General features: G+C 51.1%; 1 protein-coding gene across 2 annotated transcripts in view; it reads left to right on the plus strand.

Moving 5' to 3' along the window:
- RNF220 (ring finger protein 220) overlaps positions 1-15742 on the plus strand; it is a 211039-nt gene that overhangs the window by 172097 nt on the left and 23200 nt on the right. For both annotated transcript variants that reach the window (XM_063104737.1, XM_063104738.1), the window contains exons 2-4: positions 2584-2716; positions 11007-11052; positions 14452-14553. In XM_063104737.1, coding sequence (XP_062960807.1) covers positions 2584-2716; positions 11007-11052; positions 14452-14553 — 281 coding nt within the window. The remainder of the gene's footprint in view (positions 1-2583; positions 2717-11006; positions 11053-14451; positions 14554-15742) is intronic.

Consider the following 15742-nt stretch of genomic DNA (forward strand, 5'->3'; position numbering starts at 1 on the left):
AGGGCAATTGTTTAGTAAATGCTTGCTGAATGAAAAATAAATGAAGCAATAAAATCAAGAGCCAAGTCCAAGGGGTCATGTCCAGTTCTGAGCCTCAATTTCCCCATCTGTAAAATAAAGATAATGGCCTGGAGAATTTCTAGGGTCTCATTCACCGCTGAGATTCTCCGGCTGAGTGAAGTTAGGGGCAGAGCTGAGACTTGAATCCTCATCTCGCATCTCTCAGCCCAGGACCACATCTGCTTCTTTTACTCAGGGCTGCCTTCCAGCTGTCCCCTGAGCATCTGAGGCACAGCCACCAAGGCACATGATCGGTAGGACCTCTTCCTCTCCTCAGAGACCTAGCCACCCAGACTGGAGCCACACCCACCCCACCCTGGCACACCACAGCTGACATCCCAGCTCTGCGAAGGTTATCTGGCTTCTAGGACAATCTATTCTTCCTCCCTACCCTTCTTCCTTCCCTTCCTCTTTTCATCTCTCTTGCTACATCATCGAGCATCTTGCCTATGCCATGCCTGCTATAAACTGTTTATAAATATAAAGATGGTAAATAAGAAATGGTCCTGTCCCATTTCAGTATTAAATACAGTGGTCAGAGTGGGCCTCATCGAGAACATGAGGAAGTGAGCCTAAAAAACAAAAAAATGATCCCTTCCCATAAGGAACTCACTTTTTCATTAACTTATTCATTTGCTCCCATCCTCTACCTGGTATACTTCTAAGGTGCAACTTAAATTTCACTTTGGTGAAGGCCTTTTCTTTTTTCCACTACTCAAAACACACGCAGAATGAATTGCTCCCTCCTTTGAGCTCTCAGATGACTCCATCTGTGCATACGGGGGATCTGTAATCATCCTCAGTCTTATGTAAAAGGGAGGTGGGTTCTTGGGCTCGACCTGAACTCGGAGCTCCCTCAGTTATAGGGTTGCTAGATTTAGAAAATAAAGCTACAGGACATCCAGGTAAATTTGAATTTTAGAAAAACAACGAATAATTTTTAGTATAAGTATGATTCACACAATATTTGTGACATACTAAAAAATTATTCATTGTTTATCTGAAATTCAAATTTGACTGGGCATCCAGTATTTTATCTGGCAGCCCTGCTCAGGCAGGCAACCATCTTGGTCATCACTAGCATGGCATTTATCTCTCTGAAAGCTGATTTTGCCCCTCTCCATGTACCAGTGGGAAGAATAAGACGGGAAGGAAATCTGGGCTCAAGATACAGAAGTCCTTCCTACAGTCAGAGTATCCATGGATAGGCAGCGATGTTCCAGATGAACAGGGCTCCTCAACCTCATGCCTGTAAACAGAGACTAGGGGAGCACTGGTTGGGGAGAGTAGCAAGGAGTGGACTTAAGCACCCAGTGGGAGTATACTAGGCGATCTTCAGGCTCCTTCCTAGCATGCTTACCGTCAGTGAGAGAGTGGGGAATAGAGTTCAGGCTCCCAGCCAGCCCCCAATGTGCTATATTGGGGGTATACAATTTGAAGGGTATTTTGGAGGTAGAGAGCCCGGAATTAGTGAGAGTCACAAAAAGCCAATGAGGTTACCCAAGTGAGAGGTAGTGAGACTGAACGGAGAAAATATAGATTCCAGGAATACTGAAGAAACAGAATGGACAGGACCTGGTGGTTAAATGAATGTTGGAGAGATGGGAAGGCAAGGGAAAGGGCCTGCAGTGAGGCTAAGATGACTGGCTTGAGTGACAAGGTGAAGGAAGGTAGCATAACTGACATGGACACTGCTGAAAGGGGAGTGGGTTTGGAAGGGGTGAAGAACTCAATTTTGGATTGTTGAGTTTCAGATACTTATGAGACATCCAGGCATTGATGTCCATTAGGCATTTGGATATAGTGATCTAGAGAACACAGGAGGGATCCAGGGTAGAGACGGAGTCTGCAGTCAACAGGGCACAGGTGGGAGTTATGGCCATAAGAACAAACACGATCATCCAGCATGCAGAAAGAGGAGAACAGAGGCAGAGGACAGAACCTTGGGGAAAAGTGGGGAGCTGGAAGAGAATGCTACCCTGGAAGTCACCTGGTCTTTTTGGTGTTTCCCACTCAACTATGAGGGCCTCAAGGGCAGGGACTAGATGGGATTCCATTCTGTGTCCCCACTGCTGGGCACTCGGCCTGGTTCAGACTAGAATGTTTGTTGAGTGACTGCAAGAATGAATCTCCCTTCTCCCTCTTTTCCTTCCTTCTCCAGATCTGGAGAATGTGAAAGCAGTGAGAAAGGAGAGAGGCAAAGGGGACACTGGGTATTCCGGGTGATGGTATGATCAAACGTGTATGGAGTGGAGTCCTCCAGGTTTGATTGCACAGAGCACTGATTTTGTCCCAGTAGATTTCTGAGAGGGGTGGCCAGCTGAGAGGCACCATTCATGGCCGTAGCCTCTGAGGCTGCAAAGAGGAGTGATGCTCATGGGCTCTGAGACCCACAGGCTTACCCTTCCTTTAGGCCAAGATGCCCTGCGGGCAGCAGCAGGCTCGGGTTGGAGGACTGGGACATGGTTTCCCTCCCTGGACTAGCTCAGCTTATGTGTCTGTCTGCTCTTCTTCCTTCACCAGGTAAGAAGAAAGCAGCAGCACTGTTTGACAGCCAGGCCCCTATTTGCCCCATCTGCCAGGTCCTGCTGAGGCCCAGCGAGTTGCAGGAGCATATGGAGCAGGAACTGGAACAGCTGGCCCAACTGCCCTCGAGGTAAGCCACCCACTGGGAGAACCTGCCTGCCACAGAATCCCACTCAGGGTCCTAACCACCAGGTCCCTGGAGCAGCCACCTGGGCCACACCCCAGCCTCTAGGTAGAAAAGACCTGCTGCCATTTCCCACTACTCTGTTTTCAATGCTCACATCCTCCAGCTGAATGGTGCTGCCTCTTCTTTCTCTATTTTTAGAGATGGGAGGAGAGTGACCCCTAAGGCCCTGGCACAAGACGAGCTGGACAAGGGATGATCCACTGCCACAGGCCCAGCATTGCCATGTTGAGCCTCAGAGCAGGATAGAAGGAGCAGGTGCTGGGCCTGGCAGCGCCTTCAGAAGTACCTGGTCCTGAGCTGGCCTATGGCTCACTCAAGACAGTATAGTGCTGATAACACCAAGGCCTCTTTATAGGGATGGCCAGTTAGCTCACTTGGAGAGCGTGGTGCTGACAACACCAAGTCAAGGGTTAAGATCGCCTTACTGGTCATCTTTAAAAAAAAAAAAAAAAAAAAAAAAAAGAAGTACCTGGTCCTGCCATCTAGTGGAGCAAGCACTGCCTTCTCCATGAATCTCAACGTCTGAAAGTGACAATCTTGAGCATGCACTCAGGTGTGTTCCTCACTGTCCCACCCCACCTCACCCACAGCCTTCCCTCCCTTGTCCCTGCCTGAAGACTGGGCTGAACCTTCTCCAGGGCCTTGTGGAGGAGCCAGGTTACCAAAGGGAGCAGAAGAGGGCATCACAAATTACCTCAAATCTTAGCAGTTTAAACAGCCGTTTCATCATGCCCATGGAATCTGTGGGATCAGACACACAGGGGATGGCTGTGTCTGCTCCAGCATGTCTGGAACCTCAGCTGGGAAGACTCGGGAGCTGGAATCATCTGGAGGCTCCTTTGCTCACATGGTTAATGCCGGCCATCAGCTGGCACTTCAGCAGGGGCTGAGACCAAAGCACCTATACATGGCTCCTCCATGTGGCCTGGGCTTCCTCACAGCATGGCAGCCTCAGAGTAGCTGGACTTCTTACACGGCAGCTTAGGCCTACAAAAGCCAATGTTCCAGCCAGTGAGATGGAGGCTGATTCACCTTTTATAACCTAGACTCAGAAGCCACTTAATGTCACTTCCACTGTACTCTATTGATCAAGGCAGTATTAGCCCACCCAGATTCAAGGGGAGGGGACATACACCCCCTTTTGATGGGAGGAATGGCAAGGTGGTATTATAGAAGAGCACGTGGGATGGGACATGAGGTTGCAACCATCTCTGGAAAATAGTCTGCCATGGGTGGAATAGCCTGCCCCACTACTCCCAGCCCCAGCCCTTGTTTGGTTCAAGTCATTTGACTTCACCAATCCTCCTTCCTCCTACCTTCTCATCTAAGCCCCTAGGTGAGGTGCAGGGAATCCACTGGTGAATCAGAAACGGTCCCTGCCCTCCGAAGTTCACGGGATGACAGTAAGAACAGTCAGGTAATACTAACCTGAGGGATAGAGATTGCTCTATCAGAAGAACTGGAGCTGTGGGATGTCAAGGGGCCACCAAACCCAGCACAGAGCAGAGAAGGCTTCCTGAGGGAGGTGAAGCCTGAGCTGAGTTTTGAAGGAGAAGTATTAATCATCTATTGCTGTGTTACAAATTACCCAAAACCTAGCAGCTTAAAACAACAAAGATTCATTATCTCCATTCCTGTGGGTCATCAATTCAGGAACAGCATAGCTAAGTGGTTGTGAGTAGTTGTGGCTACTGGCTGGGAGTCTCTCATGAGGCTGTGGTCGTCTGAAGGTCTGACTGGGACTGCAGGAGCCTTTCCACGATACTCACTCACATGGCTGTCGGCAGGAGGCTTCAGTCCCTCCACATGCAGATCTCTCCACAGGGATGCTTGAGTTTCCTAGGACATGGCAGCTGACCACAGAGCATGTGCTCTAAGAGAGAGACCAAGAAGGAAGCCACCGTGCTTTTTATGATCTAGTCTGGGAAGTCACGCACCATTGCTTCCACTGTATTCTATTCTATTCATTAGAAGCAAGTCACCAAGACCAGCCCATACTTGAAGGAGGGCAATGAAGCTTTATAATTTACCTCTTAAAGGGAGGAGTATCAAAGCATTTGTGGGCATAGAAGACTATACTACTGATAAGAATAATAACTCTTTTTGAACACTCACTATGCACCAAATACTTTACATTGCATGTATTAATTTAATCTTCACAAAAACCTCTGAGGTAGGTGATAATTATTACCCCCATTTTACAGATGAAGAAACTGAGGTGCAGAGAGGGTTAAGTGACTTCTCTAAGGTTTCATAGCTAGTAAGTAGCAAAGACGAGATTCATACCTAAGCAATCTGAATCCAGTGCTCATGCTCTTAACCACTCCCCTCTCCCGCTCCAAACACACACACACACACACACACACACACACACACACACACACACACACACACACACACACACACACACACACACACACACACACACACACACACACCTACCCCTGGGATTAGCCGCCTAATCTTTCTGCAGTTGAGTTCCATATCTTGGCTGTCCAGGACAGGTTCTGTCATTTGCTCCCGGTGGAGGACTTCTCCCTAACAGGATGGGAGAATAGGGCAGAGATGGAGGGACCCGCTGATCCTGATAAAAGCGGTGTGTCCCTAAGGGTCTGGTGAATGGGGGCCCTGAGCTCTCTGTCTGCCTCCTCAGCGGGGGCCACACTACAACCTAGTTCTGGGCCCCACACCTGCCGGCCCAGGGCATCCACTTCTACCGGACAGCCTTCCTTGTTCCACCCCACCCCTGCCATTTGTGTGACCCTGCACGATCCCTCATCCCCTACATCCTCTCAGAGCGCCCCCTGCTTCCACACCCTCACCCCCATGTCCATTTCTCCCCCCTCCAGAACTCCCACCTCCGCTCCACACCCCTCACTGCCGTATCTCGCGTCCCCTCATCTGTGCCCTCACGTCGGGGCCCAGCCCAGCACCCCCTACACCCATGCCCCCTCCGTACGTGCACACCCCCAGCCCCCCACCCGGGTGTCTGACAGCCGGACAGCGGGATCTGCACAGCAAGTGAAATTCCCGTCGGATCGATAAAGCCGAAGCGCTGGCGGCGACGGGTCGATGGTTTTATCTGTCTCGGCCCCGCCGCGCCCGGCGCGCTGACAGTCGGACCGGCCGGCAAAGGCGTTCAAGGGCAGCCGCGCCCGCCCCCTCCCCTCCCCGCGGCCGCTGCGCCCACCGGACTGCAGGCTGGACCGGCCCCGCCGCCGCCCTTGTGATTTATCTGGATTTTTAATTGGAAAAAATTTGCGAATTAATTGATTTCAGGAACTTGCCAATTAACATTGTAATTGGGTGCGTGATAAATTCCCAAGGAGCGTGTCAGCTCCCTCCGGGCTGACGGGCCGCGCGGGCGGGTGGGCAGCGCGGGGAGGGCCCCAGCCTCGGCCGCCCTTGCCCCGCCCCCGGCCGGTCTCCGGAATGCAGGAGGAGAGCAGAAGAGGTTAGGAAAAGGTGCCGTACTGGGGGTGTCCTGAGACCTCCTCTGCCCTCACCTCCTCTCCATCAGCTCCCTGAGTAAGGAGGGGCCTTAGACCAGCCATTTCACAGATGGACAAACTGAGTCCTGCAGGAGGGCAGAGCTGGTGTGTGCATCACTCGGAGAGTTCCGGGCAGAGCCCAAATGAGGGCATCCCAACCCATGGCTTGTGGCAGAGGCTTCCACCCCAGCTCTCCAATCCTCCCCTCTCCCTCTGCTCCAACTCCCTTCACCCCTCAGCTCCTCTCCCTCCTTTCCCCTGCTGGCTCTTCCCCTCTTCTCTCCAACTGTCCCCTTCCTTCTGTTACCCTGCTTTTGTCTCTGCAGCCCTCCCTGACCCTTCCTCAGTCTAGCAAGCTCCTGGGTCTGTGGATGCTGCCACCAGGGTGCCCTCCATCAACTGGGACACATGTTCCTCCCCCTTACCTAGTTGCTCCCTGAGGAGCTCTCCAGGGTGGGCCTTGTGTTCTGCCTTCTGCCTCCCTCTGCCCAGTAGCACAAGCAGGCCCTGGGAGCAGGCTGCTAATTCAGACACCCAAGGGCTCACAGAAAGTAGCAGGGGACCTGCAGTCCCCAAGTTAGGGCTGGCTGGTTTTCACAGACACAGGCACTAACATATACACATGAGACACAGATGTACACATACCCTCATTCCAACACACAGATGTGCTCACACACACATCCTTGAAAGAACCACCTTCCCAGAGGTATATGGGCACACAAACACTTAACAGGAAGAGCAGTCAGAACTCCCTCTGGCAAAGCACACTTTTCCAAGTGCTTTGACCTTTAAGATCAGAGGCTATATCCACACTCTCCCTCACCCCATGCTCTATCGTCCCCTTCTCAGCCCTGCACGAGGGCTCCATTCGACCCCAAAACTTGGCCAGTTAGAACAAAGAGGACAAAGTTAGATGGAACAGATTGTGGAGGGCCTTCAATGCTGGAGGGTGTCCTAGATGCGGGGAGCAGGGAGATAATAACATTCATGTGCCAGGATGGAGCTTGGTAGGGGAGAGAGGAGCTGCGGGAGAACAGCTCTGCAGTCCAGGGTGGAGTATGGGTTGGGAGCAGAAGCAGGGAGGCAAATGAGGAGGTTGGGCAAGGCCCAGGGGAAGATGATACAGCTGACCTAAGAAAATGGCAGTGGCAGTGGGGATGCAGAAGAGGGAATGATGAGAGTCTGGTGGAGGAAGAAGAAGGAAGACTTACCCGAGGTACTCACTAGGAGGAAGCTTTCTGCCTGGGATGACTGGGTAGGTAGGTTGGTGGTGGCAGGTGTCTGAGGGATGAGGGAGACAGCAGACAGGGCTTTGGGCCTGCTGAGCCTGAGATGCCTCTGGGATGGTGGTGGGTTAGGGACTGGATGTGTGCAGAGAGACAAGCAGAGACATAAATGGAGGCTGAAGATTGAAGGACAGATCAGGGGGCCGGCCCCCAGACTTCTTCTCTGTGGCCCTCAAGCAGGAGTTTCCACCCAGAGCGAGGAAGGAGCCTTGGACATGGAGAGATTGCACAAAGCTGAAAGTGGGGCTTGGCTCAGTGTGGCCTGAGCTTAGAAATCTTCTTTGGGAGGCTTCCAGAGCCACTGTAAGATCTGGCCTCTGGGTTGGGAAGCCAACTCTCTGGCCAGTGCTTTAAGAGAGCTGAAAGAAACCAGAGGGAGGCTGGGTGGCTCTAGGGGAGAGGCGGGGTGTGGAGATGGCAGTGCCCCCACCCCCACTTAAGCCTTATTTAAGGCTGGCCTCGGTGTTTGGTTGGGTAATGAACTAGATAAACAATTCCCCAAATAGATTAAAACGAAGTGTAACTTACAAAGGCGGCTGGTGATGATGGTTTATTCCCGGGCAGCGCACCATTTCTTTATTTCCAAGGATAATTCAGTGTAAATCACCTTAATTAAAAGTGTCAGCCCAGCCCATGAATATCGTACTTAGGAACGCGTTTCCTGGGTCCCAGTTATAATTTAAAACCCATGGATCACTAGGCAGCAAGAGACTGAGCAAAGGAGGAAATCGTTGGGGGCGGGCTGTGGAAACAGGGAGGGACCGAAGGCAGAGCTGATGGGCTGGGCGGGAGCTAGGCTGCCTGCAGCTCCAGGGCTCAGGCCTCTCTTCTCCAAGATAGGCCCTTCACCAGACTCCTCAGTCTCTGGGGGACCAAGCAAACTTGGAGGTGATTGGGTTGTTGGAGGAAAGGGAGGGGACACCTTCTCCAAAGAGAGGGAAGGAGTCTGAGGCAGGATCAGTCCCATGCAAGGGAAAGGGAAGAGCACTTCCTGAAAAAGATCCAGAGGTCTGTTAGCAAAGTGAGCAGCTGAGCATTCTGACTCTGAATGTCCCCATTTCTGTTCACCAGCAGTGTAAGTTGAAGCCCAGAGTCAGCAGGACCCTCCTCAAAGTCGCACAGCAAGCAGAGAAAAAAAAAAACTCAGAGTTCTGCCCTCTAGCCTAAGCCCTGGGAACTTGAGGAAGGCAGCATGGGCAATTAAAAATCAGTACTTTGCACTTGATCAGACACAAACTCAAATCCCAAACACTCCGTGGACTGTCTGATCATAGAGGTGTCACTTAACCTATTAGTCAATTTTGTAAAGTTTTTGTGAAGATTCAGTGAGATAACGCATATAAAGCTTGTGCTTGTCATATACTAGTGCAGTGGGTACCCAGTAATTGTTCATTCCTTCCTTTTCTGTTCTCATCTGATCCAACTCAGATAATACAGTATATTATACAGCATTATACAGAAGATGGCCTCATTTCTGTACCTGTAGGTCAGAATGGTGATGTCAGCACCTGTTCACTGAGTGAATGAAGGGGTGAAGGAATGATGAAAGTCATTCACTCACAAGCTAGTTGCTCCTCAAGAGCAGTAAAGTTTCCTCTCTGTATCCCCAGTACCTAGATCAGGGATGGGCATGGACCATTTATGAACAAAATGTAGTTAAATGGAACCTGTTTTGGCTGTCCTTCCTAGTCTGTGATGCCCCCATTGTGTGATTAGACTGGCAGATAGCTCTGTTTTTCTATTCAGTCTTGGCTTCCCCTGCTATTGAGCCTGGTGGCCCCAGCACTGCAATATATGTGTGTTTGTATGAGTGCCTGTATGTGTCTACATTTGTAGGTGCATGTGTGTCTGGGTGTGCTGGTGCATGTGGGCGTCTATAGCTATGCATGTGTTTATGTGGACTTGTGTACATGAGCAACTTTTCATCCAGTCCATGTGGCTGCTGTGAATTTGTCTTTATGGACATGTCTCTGGGAATATGACTCTATGGCCCTGTGCATCTATCTGTATGCATGTCTGAGTCTCCGTGTGTGACTGCATGTATCTGTGTGCCTGTTGGAAGACTTATAAAGAGTCTGTGGATAGGTGTGTATCTGCCTTTATACCAGGGTTTCTCAACTTCGGCCCTATTGCTATTTCAGGGCACGTAATTCTTTGTTGTGAGGAGCTGTCAGTACACTGTGGGATGTTCAACATCCTTTACCCACTAGATGCCAGAAACAATGCCCCCTCCCTCCACCCAAGTTTCAACAATCAAAAATGTCTTTAGACATTGCCAAATATCCCATGGGCAGACAAACATCCCTTCTTCCTCTCAGTCCTCGTTGAGAGCCACTACTTGATCCAAATCTGCCGTGTTTGCCCTTGTATATTGGGTGTGTGTTTCTGGCCCCATGGGTGCCTGAACACACCTGTTGGTGTTCCCCATGTATACACTCGGTAAGTCTGTTATGTGCTCCCTGAATTCTGCCTTGGGTGTGTGTCTGTGTGTCTTTTGTGCTTTCTGGTTATACCTGTGGCTGTACTCCACACGTGCACCTTGTATGGGTATCTGTGCAGGAACCCTATATGAATGGGCTGTGTTGGCCTCTGTGCATGAATCAGCCAGCGCCTCTTTGTACATGTATTTGTGTGTGTGTGTGTGAGTGCATGCACATGAATGTGTGAGCACAGATGTGGTGAGCATAGTGGGGGCAGCAGGCAGGGAGGAACAAGAACAGGGATATTAATGTTTCTGAAGTGGATCTGATTTGATACGTCTTGTTCCATTGTCAGCATCTGTTTAGCGGGGATTTGTAATACTTTGTGGCTCTGGATCACTCATGCTTAGCACAGGATGTGGCCTTGCATACCAATTTTGTTATTAAACACAGTCCTTGCCTCCCCCACAGCCCATCCATCACCTTCCACCCCAGCCCCCTCCTGCTCTGAGCCGCCCACCATATTTCAGGGCCCAGCTCCCGCCCGCCTGCCGCTCCCAATGCCAGAGGGCCTGGGGCTGACAAATTGAATCAGGGGGAGATCATTCCTGGCCTAACACAGTTTGCAGCATGTTGGAGGGAGAATTGACAAGAGCCATGTCAGCTCCATCATCCCAATCCCATAGGAGCTAAGAGCAGGTTGGGGGCGAGGGTGGAGAAAAGCAGGCCTCCAGAACAGGCAGAATCTTCAGGGCTGAGACCAGGAGTCAGGTAAAGCCCCTTTCCTCAGATCCACTGCAGAGTCCACCATGCCTAGTGTCTGTGTACCCCTCCCAGTGGCCAGCACTGGCTTGGGCTCCTGATAGAGGCTGAGGTAGGCCAAGCCACTGGGGTTGAATGGACTGGGTGGAGCTTGACTAAGCTGGGCTGGGCTAGCTGGCTATGTCTTCTCTCTTTGCAGTCTTCTTGCTACTCTATCCTTGCATGCCCTGGGCAGCAGGTGGAATGGTCACCCTGTTCTCTTCTTTCTTGGCAGCAAGAATTCCCTTCTGAAGGATGCCATGGCTCCAGGCACCCCCAAGGTAGGTGGCCAATTGTGTGTTTTCCTCCTGACCATCCTAAACTAGGTCTACGCAGAACTGGTTCCTTCTGAAAAAAAGGAGCTCTTCCTGGATCCCCAACTGTCTGCAGGGTTTGAACACCAGCCCGAGGCTTAGGATTGCTGTGTGTGTGCATGCACGCATGTGTGCTCTGTGCACGGGTGAGGGTGTGCTCGTCTCCCTTCCTCCTCTTCTAGCCAGGAGAGGGGTCAGAGCCAAACATGGCCTGGGGAGTGTGGGCAACTCAGACAGTAGGGCTGCAGAGACTCAAAGGAGGAAGGTGAGCTGTAGCAGGGGAAGAAAAATATAGAAATGAAGGTCAAGACAGACAGTGAAGGGCCTTAAAAGCCAGACCATGGAGTGTGTGTCCATATGTGTATACATTGTCCTGAAGGCAATAGGAGCCAGGGCAGTTGCTGGGCTCATTTGGGGAGACAGTCTGCCCCTCTGAACAGACACTATGGGAGAGAGACTTGAAAGCAACAGATGGAGAAAGGACACGTGAAGAGCAAGTATCTGGCTCAAATGAGGGGCCAGAGAGGCCTCAGCACAATGACATAATTTGTACCAAGAACTCTTCACAGGTGGCCACAGAGACACTTGATACTGCTTTCCCAAAGGTGAAGATTTGGAAGGGATGGAGACCTGGGGAGGAGAACTGAACCCTCACTCACTGAGTACCCCCTTCCCCACCCCTCGGTGTAAGGTTGCATCCTTTCTTAGAAGTTCTCACAATAACTCAGAAAGGCAAGAATCTCCTAAGGGAGAGTGTATGGACAGATTAGAAAAAGCCAAGAGGAGAATCTGGGGGTGTCTGCACTTAGGGTCAAGATAAGGTACAAGAGGCAGGGAAGGAGACAGAGCAGGAAGAGTCAGCAAGTTAGAAGGGACACAGGAGAGCATAGTAGCCCTGGATCCTAAGGAGAAAAGTTTCCAAATGTGTGGGGTGGTCAGCAGTCAAATACGGAAAGGCTGGAGAAAGGACCCATTGTATTTAGAAGGCTTAAAGTCACTGGTGACCTCTGAGAAGGCAGTTTTGGGAAAAGGGCCCAGAGTGACAAATACCACCTCCATGGGTTTAACCCAAGTACCCTGCATGCCTTTAAAAAGGATGGGAGTGGACTTTTCACCTTCATTCAGGAAATTTCTCAGTTGCAGCAAGCTGGGAGAGGAAGAACAGAGAACCTAGCCCAGCATTGGATTGGTGTAGGCCCCGACCAAGGAGGCGGAGCCCTCCCTGCCCTAAGGAGAGCAGGTGGGGGAGTGCCAGGCAGCTGTGGACTCACGGAGGTAGGGAGCCACACTCACCCAGCACAGCCCAGCCTGCAGCATTGAATGGTGTGATTATGGAAGGTCATGGACAAGCTTCCAGGTTACCACAACCAGTGACATCTGACACCTGAGCAGGGATGGCAGTGCTGGGGACTTGGACACCAGTGAGGCCTGTGTTCTAAAGACAAACCCCTGGCAGATACAACGTCCATACCTAGCTCCCCATATACACAGACCCACACATACCCAGGTCAGAACACACGCACAGGAAGTCTTAAACATGTGCAGAGTCCTGCAACTGCAGACACAGGTATATTGATCATCAGAATGCAGAGACAAGTGCTCACTCACTTTCAGATATATGCTCACACCCCCAAATCTGAACAGTTCAGTCTATCCTCTGCCTTGACCTAGGCTTTAGGGAAGCAGGTCATGAGTATAAGAGGTGGGAGGTGGAAGGTTCAAGCACGAGACTGGGAGGACAGAGAGAAGGAGGGAGGAAGGAGGAGGAGAAGGCAAAGGGGCCTTAGACAAGATTGATGGCCTCGTTGCCATTAAGAAAAAAATTAGCCGGTGGCGGCTATCATATTAAAGGGTGAAGAAGCCGTGAATTATTTTCTTAAAGATCTTATCGCTTACAATGATAATTTTACCTTCCAAAAGGCCACTTTTAATGAGGCGAAGAGCCAGGCAAAAAGTCATGATTTAATGCCAGGATTTTTTTTTCAAAACACATTTTACTGCTTTTTGGTCCATGTTTAAAAAGCGCTAGTGACCTTTTTTTATTCCACTTGCCCCAGGTGTAATGCTGAGGCCTCTCAGGGCTTCTAACCTAGAGAGAATGAGAGAGGGGGAGAGAAAGCAAGCATGCAAGCATGAGCTTTCTTGTGGCGTCGGGGGTGGGGGAGTGCTACGCATTTCCCCTCCTCAGCATCTTCCTTGGGACCAGAGAAGGACATTGCCTGAAAGCACCTCCTTTCTGAGCTGGGGGCTGAGTCACCTACTAGGCCTCCCATGGGCTTAGGTGGGTGAAGCAGGAGCTCCAAGTTGCAGGGAATCCCACCCAGGCCCTCTCCCCTCCTCCAGCTCCTGGGGTGTGGGTGGGTCAGGGAGCCCTGCCAGACCAGCAGTTTCCCCTTCCCTTCCCAGGGCCCTTGCCTGAGGATGTGCAGCTTGGCCACAGCATGCGGGTCACATCCTAAGGCTCAGTCGGAGATGAAGGATAAATGGCTGCTCCATCTTTCCCAAATTGCTTTCTTTGGGCTGTCACTAGCCATTTGGCATGGTTTTCTAGGCTGGGGAAGACTCCCAAGGAATCGTGTGTTTCTGGCTCAGAGCAGCGCTGGCTGGAGAAAGTGGGGGGTGAGCCGGGGGAAGGAAGCACGGATTGCTTTCAGGCCTCCAGGCCCCCAGTTTGCAGCTGAGTGGGCCTTAGCGAGAGCTGGCTCTCAGGCTGAACGTGCCATGTGGTATTTAGAATTGTGGTGCTTACACACAATTTCAAGCAGACAGTTTATTAATCTAAACTGCAGGCGTATGTAGAAAAGGCCGTGTAGGATTGACACGGGGGGATTAGTTTTGCTGGGGTTTTTGCTGGGGTCATCGCCACAGTATAGGGATAAATGGACCCAGTGTGCATCCCTAGCCATGTGGGGGAAACTCATATATACTATTTAATTTACTGTCTCTATAGTGGGGCTGGCACCAGCCTGTATTAGGGGCAGGCAGGGTGGCAGGTATGTGGCTTTAGCCCCAATTCTTCCTGGCGATCCCAGAGTCTCTGCTTTCTAAGGGAGAGCAAAGCATATATAGCCTCAGCCCACTGGAAGTGGACTGGGAGTCCTACCCCACTGGGACAAAGATTAGCCTAAGCAGGGGCCAAGGAGGACTCCCTCAGGTGATCTCTACCCATCCCTAAAATCAAGCCATCCTCTCCCACAGTCACACTCCTGGGGCTTGACCACATGTCTTCAGAATCTCGAGAATGAGAATGGTCTGTCCATCCCCCTGCCCTCCTCTCTGCCTAACTCCCCAAAGCTCCATGGGACTGGGAACTCTAGGGGACTGACTCATTTGGCCTGAGGCCACATGTCCTTTTTCTTCTTCCAGTCCCTCCTGTTGTCTGCTTCCATTAAGAGGGAAGGAGAGTCTCCGACAGCATCACCACACTCATCTGCCACTGACGACCTGCACCACTCAGACAGATACCAGGTGAGGAGGGCGAGGCACATGGCCATGAGAAGTAAGCTCTCCTCGGTGGGAGCTTCAAGGTCATGCCTGGTGCTAACTCCTCCCAGAGGAGAGGCCTGAACTGTGTTTGGTTACCCCTATATCTAGTGCCCCTGAGGAAACTCAGAAGGCACAGGGATCAGGGAATGAGCTTTAAATAGATGGATTTTAGGGAGAGATACCAAATTTTACTGGTCTGGTGGGCTGGCTCTGAGCACCTCTGAAGCATCCTATCCATCAGTTAAGTATTCTATGGGATTTGTTTTTGTAAAGGACCCAGAGACATAGCCCAGAATCACCCAAAGATTTCAGACATCAAAAGCAGGATCTCGGGGCCCAGCCCATGGCTCACTCAGGAGAGTGTGGTGCTGATAACACCAAGGCCACGGGTTCAGATCCCATATAGGGATGGCCAGTTAGCTCACTGGGTGAGCATGGTGCTAACAACACCAAGTCAAGGGTTAAGATCCCCTTACTGGTCATCTTAAAAAAAAAAAAAAAAAAAAGCAGGATCCCTTGAGCAAATAACCATTCAGTCCTGTCAAACCCTGATATCAGGCCCAGTTAGAGAAACAGGAAGACATTGCCTGTGAGTGTCTTGGGCAAAAAGGAAGGGAGTAATCACACAGTCCCAAAAGGTCAGAGCACGAGCGGGGCCTAAGGGTAATGTTCTAGTATAGACGGACCTTCTCTGTAGTAGGAAGGAGAAAGAAATTCCCCCAGAATATTTTGTCTGAGGAGAGGCAAAGCCCTGCCTTTGGGACCCCAGTCAGGTGGAAGAAAACAGAGCCCTGCTCCAAGTAACATTTGTCTAAATGGCAATAAGTCTTCTCAGGGAGCCCCAGTGAGAAATGGGAAATCAGCCCTGCTCTGATGTGGAAAGACAGGATAGCAGGGACCTACAAGCTGGGATAGAGAACCAGGGGCCCTGCTGGCATACACGGGGCCTTGGCTGGAATTAGAGAAAGGTGTTCTCTGGCACCTTTTCCTCCCAGCTGACACAGCCTGGCATCAGGGTGCAGAGCTTGGAGAGTGGAGTGCCAAGTGAGTGGCTAGACACAGCCTCCACTGGATGCCTTTGTATGGGACTCAAACTGCATGGCCCAAAGTGCCAGCCCTGGGGAGGGATACCTGCTCTCATGAACCCTGGTGTGAGAGGCAGCCCAGTCAG

The sequence above is a fragment of the Cynocephalus volans genome, chromosome 8 (genome assembly GCF_027409185.1).
Source record: "Cynocephalus volans isolate mCynVol1 chromosome 8, mCynVol1.pri, whole genome shotgun sequence".
Classification (NCBI taxonomy): domain Eukaryota; kingdom Metazoa; phylum Chordata; class Mammalia; order Dermoptera; family Cynocephalidae; genus Cynocephalus; species Cynocephalus volans.